General features: G+C 34.6%; 1 protein-coding gene across 1 annotated transcript; it reads left to right on the top strand.

Annotated features, from left to right (window-relative positions):
* Positions 1-284: 284 nt before the first annotated feature.
* Positions 285-1246, top strand: LOC149961061 (uncharacterized). Its single transcript, XM_090153516.1, has 3 exons — positions 285-442; positions 511-723; positions 1141-1246. The coding sequence occupies exons 1-3, from the start codon at positions 285-287 to the stop codon at positions 1244-1246; spliced, it is 477 nt and encodes a 158-aa protein (XP_090009642.1).
* The last annotated feature ends 8227 nt before the right edge of the window (positions 1247-9473 follow it).

The raw sequence follows: 9473 nt of genomic DNA, 5'->3' as shown, positions 1-9473 counted from the left end.
ACCAATGAGAGAGCGAATTTAGGCGCACGTTCAGAGCCATTGCTTTTTGCGATTTTTAGCCTAATGTTTGTTATGACACTTCTTAATAAATAAATTCGGATAACTAATATATATAAACTTTTATGATCGGTAGAAATATTTTTTTGACATCTATTCTTTAGGCCAGCGGTAAACGCACGCGATTTTATAAGGTAAACAATCCTTTGCACCATGATTTCCAATATATAAGGCCAAGACTTATTTTGGTTTATGAAACTTAGTTAAATTTGGTCCTGCCGGAAATTATGGCTGAAGAATTGGAGAATCTAGGGGCCGTTCCGTATAACTTTGAGCCTCTACTTGTTGACCACCCGGAGTATTTCGCAAATGAAGATGATAGTGAAGATAAAAATGAACAGCCAGTAGTAGCGGGAAATAATGAACGTATTGGAAATACCAATTGGTAAAAATGAATTCTGAATATTTTTAATGAATCATTATATTAATTTAAGCATAAACAATTTCTTTTAGGTGTACTTACGGTAATTGCAGGCCAATGCCTACAGCCACGGAGATTATTTGTTGTCGAGAGATAGGAAGATTAGTGCGAGAAACCCCTATTTTACGCTGCTGTCTCGATTGGAGAAAATTTCAATTAAATTGTTTAGAAATTGATGTTCTCGAGCCAACGTACCTCCATTACTTACAGGATATGAATGATAGGAATGAACAAGAAATACATGAGTAAGATACTATTTGGTTTTAACAAAAGTTTATAATAAACCTTATTTCACCAATGTTTTAAATTACAATAATTAAAGTAATAAATTCAGGAGAATGGATTGAAATATATAATGGCGAGTTATTAAAGAACCTGAAAACGTACATTGCCCTAATGTAAAATTTTCGTGAGGAATGCGTATACATTTAATATTTTTCAACTGTATATAAAATTGTGCACACCCGCAAGCTATAAATTGTTAAAAGAACGTTTCTAGAAAATTTGCGGTTGGATACTTCTCCCAGAAAAGGGTTTATAATAGATTTCTGGTTTAAGTTTTACATTCTATTTTCACTTGTGATAATTGCTAATAAAGCTTTATTTTACAGAAAATATAGATATATTGCATATAGGCAATTTATTTATATTACATTCCGTAGAATGGGAAGGAGAAATAGAGCACCAATTCCTAGTTGTGCAGTCTCAAAAATAAGAGACGAATATCCATCCGAGGAATTTACTGGATTTAAGTATCCAAGGCAATGAATAAATTTCAGAATCTTTTTTATTGAAAACGAGTCTTTTTTTTGGCTGAATGCTTAGCTGCTAGAGTGTCAGCTTTACATGGTGGGGCCATAAGCTGTTGAGCACTAGTAGCTTGTATTGCATTTTCGTATGCCATGTCCAAAAGCTTATTTACATATTTTATCAATTTACAATTGTTTCATTATACTATTTAAATTTCAAGAAAAAAATTTCTTATCTTACCAAATGTGTTGGGAACGAGAATTCTTCTCAGTGTTTGCTGGCCATGTTTAGCTTTGGGATCATAGGCGTAGCTAGGTGGGGGGGGGGGGCAGGGTGGGCCGGGCCCACCCTAAAAAGCTTTGGGCCCACCCTAGAAAAATACCCTTCCTCATTCTGTTTGTCTCTGGGAAAGTAAAAGGTTAGAGGTGATAGGTTTTATTTTCACTTTCATTTCGAAAATTCTAGAACGTGCGATTTCGATAGGCTAATCCAACCGGGCGAATCTTATCTTTTAAGATCTAAATCAAAGTCCTGGATGACCAAGTCTACAAAAAAAGAAGCATCAGTTCCATCTTGCTTTTAATAAAATAAAAATAAAATACGAATTTTGCTTCATCAGTCCGACGGCTACTAACGTAGCAATAACCGTGAGGTAGACTGTAGAAGTCCGTTTTATCCGAGTGTGTTCAGTCTTAATATTACCCCTAATGAAATCGGATTATAACGTAAGTTCTTTTTTTCTGTTTTTATTACATACATATTCTAATTGGTTAACAAATTTAACAACCTGAATTAACCGTTTAAAATCGAAAGATCCAACCAGGGTTGAAATTAAATAATACAAAGTGAAACTATAACTATCGTTTCCCTCGAACGTTCGATATTTTTCTTATGTAGTAGGGTGAACGACCACCGAAGATAAAATAAAAATTTGTTTAGGTAATACTAATATACCGTTGTATATAATCCGTGTTTGTTCTCAATAATGCTAAGTATCTAAGTAGGATAAGATGGGAAAATATAATTTTGAAATATTTATAGTTATTCGGAATTCGGAAGAAAGTCCGTTCATGTGCGTGTTTTTGAGAATTGATTAGTTTAATTAGCTACTTATCTAATTATTTTCCAAAACCTGTACATATTCTAAGAAGGTAAAAATTAGGAAGTATCGCATGCGCTGATAGTCAGTGACCACCTTGCCGTGGCCGGCCGATTATGGCCCCCCCTAGGAAAAATCCCTAGCTACGCCAATGTTTGGGATAAGAGAGATAGTATTCCTCTTCTCCTTCTGCGTTAATTGCTGGATCTTTATTGCCATTTTCATTGAAATGCAATACTGCTAAATATGTTCTTTTTCCAGGATAAAAGTTTTTGTAAATAAGAGTGTAAATTTAGTTGACATTTTGGTTTCATACCTTGACATGATAGAATCTCGGTGAAAATGTACTCTCTTGGTTAAAAATTAATTCATCACTGAATGGAATACTTCCAGCGTGTACGTTTGATATTTGTCAGGCAGTTGTGATATAGCTGCTAGCGTATAACGTGAACTCACGATAGTTGCTAGCTTGTCATACAATATGGTTCCTGTAAATAAAGATGTATAAAAACTTTACATTTTAAAAGTTTCGTACTGATTCAAAGTCTTACCTCTTTGTAACCAGAGTCTATCGTAATCTACTGGTATGGGGTCATGAAGACATTTAGGAAAGGATTGAATGTGTCCTTCGTGAACATTACAGATGTGATTCAAAAGGGAGGTCCATTTTATAATTCGATCATTGGGTGTATGCGACGAACCACCAACCCAATAAACGTGGTTTACGATAGTCTGCACCCAGTGTAGAAGTAAGTCCATCCCTTTTGCGTTGCCTACAGCTAACAGTTTTTTCTTTATATCTAAAAAGAAACCATTTTCTTAATCAATTTAAAAAAAAATTAAATTAAGTTACCTTTAGCAACATGCCAGTTGTCGAATTCGTGAGTAATATTTGGGTGGTTTTTCTACAAATACGCAATAATTCCCAGATGTCGATTAGAAATCATTTTATTTATTTTGATACCATTGTCTTTGAAAAATTTCAAACATCTAACAAGGCCCTGAAGTTCCATTTGGTTTGAGCTTTTTACCTCTGTCGACTATTTTAAATTTAGGAAAAAATTATGTGGGAATCGAAATGAAAATTGACGTTACCTGACACCACGCTCAAAGGCTAGAGACCACGTATTTAAGATTGCTCTTAGTGTCAGGTAACATGAAACAATGGATTTTTTTTTACAGTTTTGGCATTCATTGCAGTGTACCAACCGTACTTAGCAGAGAACCCTGGTGAGTTCACCCTGCCATCTGTAGATACTACCAATTCCTCATCTTCTTTGGCAGCGGATAAAAGAGTCGCTTGCTCTATCTTCCACAACTAAGAAGGTATTTAAATTATAAAAGATATTATGGAAAGTTAATCATGAAAAAAATATATACTCGTTCAATAACAGGATGAAACATTAACTGGTAATAGAAATACATCCGTTCAGAAAAACAGCGGAGCTTGAAATGCTTAAACATTGTCAATGTTTTTGTCGGAAGTAACCCAGCAAAAAACATCGACGCTGCAAGCAAATAATTTCCCCATGAGGTGAATCCAAACATTTTCTGGCTCCTCCAATAGAAAGTATGGCCATCCAAACACTCAGTTGTAATATGGAGCATTGATCCAACCACTATGCGTTTTATACTAATTACGGGTTTTTGATGGCATATATGGCACATATTGAAAAGTAACAGCAAGCAAGATGAAAAAACTATATATTTTTCTTGAAGGTCGATCATCTATTTTATATTCATCCCTAGGGGAGTAGATTATTTTAATAATAATAATAATAATCAGCTAGGCTAATATTAGTGAGCCTATAATTTCGGTTTTTATTTTCAGTACTCACTCTTGAGCTTCCAGATCTTCGTTTTCTTGACTAAATTCCACTCGACGGATCATAAGATGAACCAATGTCAGGAGAGTGAGAAACTTCACTAAAACTCGAAAGTGACAATAATGGAGAATTTATGGGTTCTGCCACTGGTCTAGGAGTTATAAACGGACTTTCAACATCCTCCGAATCATAAAAGATGTTTTCAGGGCGACTAGATTAACTTGACTTTGTAGGAGAGGAAGTTGAGCTACTAAAAATGACACACTGGTTACTATGCGACAATCCTAAATCTAATAAAAATTCTTATTTTTTTAAATTAAGATTACTATGCAAATTTCTAATACTTAATATTTTACCAATTGTATTCACTTGAACAGCAATATCCCTAGATTTAGGTTTGACTTGTGACGCAGTTTCCATAGTGAGTTTCTAAAATAAAATTTATCAAAAGATAGATCTAACGAACAATTAACATCAAATATTTTAACCACTTACTTTAGTAGCGTAGGTATGAAACTGGGTTGGACCTTCACTTAAAACTAATTCGGGAGCACCTGAAGATGAACCACCTAACTCAATTCCTTCCTCTCCAGGATAGATTTCAGCATCCAACAATGTAAAGTCCACTAATCTGGCTCTTGGAATTGCATTTCTCTTTATCCGGCGTAGCTTAGCAGTACGCGGATGAAAACTATCTGATGTGAAGTGAGCAGAACATATCTCAAATTTGGAGGTGATTGAAAATCATCTGATTTTCCTAGAGCTTTAAGCCATACTGCCCTTATTTGTTGATCTTTCGGAAATGAATGAAATGAGAGGTTTAACCCACGACAATTGTCAAACGTGTTATCGCACAGTCCTACAGCACACACAACACTGCTCGCCATTTACTGTCAAATGTCAAGTGGCAATCAAAATGCTTCTATGGAATTTCAAATCTATAAACAGGCCTAAAGCCGGCTCCTGCTAGCCTGAAAACCAAAATCACACATTAAGCCTTGGCCTTATATATTGGAAATCGTGGTGAAAATAATTGTTTACCTTATAAAATCGCGTGCGATTACCGCTGGCCTAAAGAATAGATGTAAAAAAAATATTTCTACAGTAGAATAACCGATCAAAACATTTATATAAATTAGTTATCCGAATTTATTTATGAAGAAAAGTGTCATAACAAACATTAGGCTAAAAATCGCAAAAAGCAGTGGCTCTGAACGTGCGCCTAAATTCGCTCTCTCATTGGTTGGTGTTATAGAAGTTGAAAGAGGCTTCTCATTGGACGCTCGTACAGACGCGAAATACACAAATTTCCGATAACTTTTTGGGTCGACGCGTTAGGCCCGAATTTCTCAAAGTTTTTATTATTTTTAAAAATGGATTTAAAGTATTTTAACGAATGAAATATTTAAATATGCTTAATTATAGATATAGAATCGAATAAGAGTAAGTTATTTATCGTCTTCAGCATCCCTTTAATTTGTTATTATAAGGTGAATATTTAACTTGTTATATTTCTGGTATATATAAAAATACATATTAACCAAACTTGTAAAGTTTTAATTTTTTATCGTCGGCTAGGAAAATATTTTATCTATGAAGGGCCGATGGTTATTTAAAAACAAATATTAGAATATTTGTTAAAAACCAAATTTATATTTTCCAATTAAATTCAAAGTAGACGATAATAACAATATTGAACTTATCTGTTTTGAGAGATATGGCCTTTGATTGTCAATGAATTTATCAAATAGACAGATATTAGGGGCTCCATTAATAAATTTAGTAAAAGCATTCAATAAGTGTTTTTTAAATTTAAATAATCGCTTCAATAAATAATATTAATAACAAAGGAAATAAAAGTCGCTAGATGACTTCGGCCTAAGGTGGTGCCTTGGGTATTAGCCTAGCCCAGTAGTATTATTATTATAAATATCCTCGTTTTTTGCTCCTGCGCGCGAGCAACTGAATAAAATAGTCGCTTGTTTTATTTATAATGCAAAAGTTGGCACCACGCGCACATTTTTATTAATTCACAAGGATCGTGGGAATAAAATATGAAGTAGCACGCTATAAATAACGCTTTTACAATGATGTCCTGGCTCTCTGTATAATTACTTACAGGGTTTATTAAAATATCTATTACAATTAATAAGCCTATGATATTTAAATACGTACTGCACAAATATATCTGATTCCACAAACTTAAAAAGGAAACCGTATGACGCTAAAACCCAAAAGGAGCACGCAACGGCCATACTCAATGTAAGCTGGATAGTGAATACCAGTTCAAATCGGCCAGTGTTTTCCATCAACTTAAAAGCGTAATAGAAGAAAGAAAATTGAGAAACTAATGTACGTGTAAGTGTTCTGGCAATCATTTAACGGAATTGACACGAAAAATCTATTACGTAAGGGCGGGTAGAAATCCAATACCTGACCCGGATACCCGAGTGGGCAAACCAATGCAAAAGCTGTTGAGGCCATGTGATTTCCTATCGTTTTATATTTAATTTACCATCCTATGTTAAAGAGTGGCCACCACCCACCCTCAGGATACCCGGGTGGGCAAACCATTACAAGAGCTGTTGAGGCCATGTGATTTCCTATCGTTTGATATATAATTTACCATCCTATGTTAAAGAGTGGCCACCGCCCACCCTCAGGATACCCGGGTGGGCAAACTAATACAAATGCTGTTGAGGCTATGTGATTTCCTATCGCTTGATATTAATTTACCATATTATCAGGAGCGAATTAATCATTGGCCAGAGTAGGCACGTGCCTGGGGCGGAATTTTTCTAGGGGCGCCAAAATTATGATAAAGCCCCACGGTCCAAGTACTTGAATTGCCCCTACTTAGTTGACCAGCCCGTTAGACAATGCCCAGGGGCGATAAATGTTTCAAAAAATTATAAAATAAGAACTATCAAATAAAAACTGTCAAATCAAAACTGTCAAATAAAAACTGTCAAATGAAAACTGTCAAATGAAAACTGTCAAATAAAAACTATCAAATAAAAACTGTCAAATAAAAACTGTCAAATAAAAACTATAAAATGGAAACTACAAAATAAAAACTATAGAATGGAAACTACAAAATAAAAACTTTAAAATGGAATCTCCAAAATAAAAACTACAAAATAAAAACTATAAAATAAAAACTATAAAATGAAGACTATAAAATAAAAACTACGGCGAATGCCTGTTCACTAGCAGGACAAGGAAAAATTGGATTTTTATGCGTATAAGTAGCAAAACCTAATGATTAAGACCGGTCTTTGACAGATTTGCTATGCGACGTAAGTCTTAAAGCCCCGGTGAATTATTAAAAATGTTTGAGGATAAAGTAGGGATCTCTAGAAGAGTTGCGCCACAGCCGCAGCTAACACTAACCTTTTGCCTGGGACATAGAAAAAAGAAAGGCAAGAAACTCAAATCGTGGTTTTCAGGCTAAGAAACACCGTGTTCTGATAAAGTTTTTTGACAAACGTAGTGAGTAAATGAGGTTTTTGGCAGTTCATGCTAATATGCTAAAATTTCAATGCCCCCCTGGCGAAAATAACAACAATCTTTCTTTTGCGTATTCGAGTTTATGAAAGTAACATTACCCGCTATTTCAATGAAATTTGATTGTAGCATTAACGCACAAAATTTTCACGGTTAATATAAATATCAGATGATGTTAAATGTCGGTGAGTGCTCGAGTGTTTATGTGTCGTAACCTATCAATCGTAGTTGATATGCTAAAGTTAAGAACATATAAAATGTAGATCATCTAAACTATAAAATCGGTACGAGCTATTAGTAAGTTTTTAAATTTCTTCAAATTTGTTTAGGGTTTAGCTTTATTATCCCTTTTAATTATGGACTAATCTACTTTTCCGCGTATTTTATCATTCATCGCTGAGTAAATAGGTGGTTTCTTCTAACTTAACTAAATGCTATTTATATTTCAATATGCAATAAACCAATAAACTATAGTTACGCGCGTTAACAAAAAATAAGCATTTTAAGTTAAATCCGATATATTGTAAAATAGTAGAAAAGTTAAACTTTAATGCACCGTTATAATTAAAAAAATAATGTATTTGTTAAATAACTGTGAAAACAGTAATAGTGACAAGAATATTAATAATTATTATTTATTAGTGAAATTCGTATAATCAATAAAAAAACTTCTTAAATCAAAACTGATATAAAATAGTCGGATAGTAGGAGAAAACCCTACTGGCCAAGGAAACGTCGTCGTAAAGAGGTTAAATGCAGCGCCGAACGTCGACGTAAGGCGTTAAATCGACGTTTCGAGGTTACATGGGTAAAATAAACGTCGACGCTCCGAGCTCCATGTAACCGTAGTCCATTTGACGCAACTCTCAGCTTCGGTCTTCAACGTCCCTACATTCCTACTCTTTTTATCCAATAAGCATACGGGGAAAGGGGTACACTAGATTTTTCCGCCAAAAAGAGAGATTGCATAACGCCACGAAACACGGGGATATGTTTTCTTTTTGTTGAATTTAATTATTATCAGCCGGCTTATATTGTGGCAGATGACATAATGTCAATTATTTTTGAAAATAATGAGGGGCGTGAAAATGCAATGAACGATGAAAATGACTGTGATAGTTTAAATTAAGATGAAAAATTTATTTATTTCCATTACAAAGGCCAAAAACACTTTCGTAAAATATATTTAACCCTTTAATAACCCGGGTTTTTTTTTCATATTTAAAACATAATAAACTCACACCTACTTTAAAATTCTAAAATATCACAAAATTATTATAATATTTAACGAGAATAATGATAAATGAAATGAAAATAGCTATACGAAACGATATTTATGCCCGCGCGCCAGACACGACGGATATCAAAACAAACGACTGCGCGCGCATCCGATGGTGTTCCTGTTTTCTATAGTAGCGACCTGCTAGTGTGCGATTCGCCGAAAATGAAGCCAACGTCAGCGCCAGCGTTTTTTCGCGCTAACGACCAAAACGTGTTTTTAAAAAAAAATTATATCTGGCGCCAGCGTCAACTTGAAGAAATGTTTTTCCAGTGTGCGGCGGGCTTAAAGGCTTCGAGTTTTGACATTGGGGCCATAGATTGTCGTGACATTTCTTTTGCCAGATAATTATTGAGGATGAAATGAACTGGATACTGCCAGCACGTAGCCTTTGGCAGATTTTTAAACACCGCAGTAGACGGAAAACTTGTAAATGATGACGTAGCTTTTTCAAAAGAATTTCACGTGAATGATTTCACTCGGAATGAAATCGCAGCCAAAAGGAAATTGTGTGAAGCACGTCGTAACGTTGCG

Source organism: Leiobunum rupestre, chromosome 1, assembly GCF_980474605.1.
Source record: "Leiobunum rupestre chromosome 1, qqLeiRupe1.1.hap1, whole genome shotgun sequence".
NCBI classification, from domain to species: Eukaryota; Metazoa; Arthropoda; class Arachnida; order Opiliones; family Sclerosomatidae; genus Leiobunum; species Leiobunum rupestre.
This window is presented reverse-complemented; position numbering and strand designations above follow the sequence as displayed.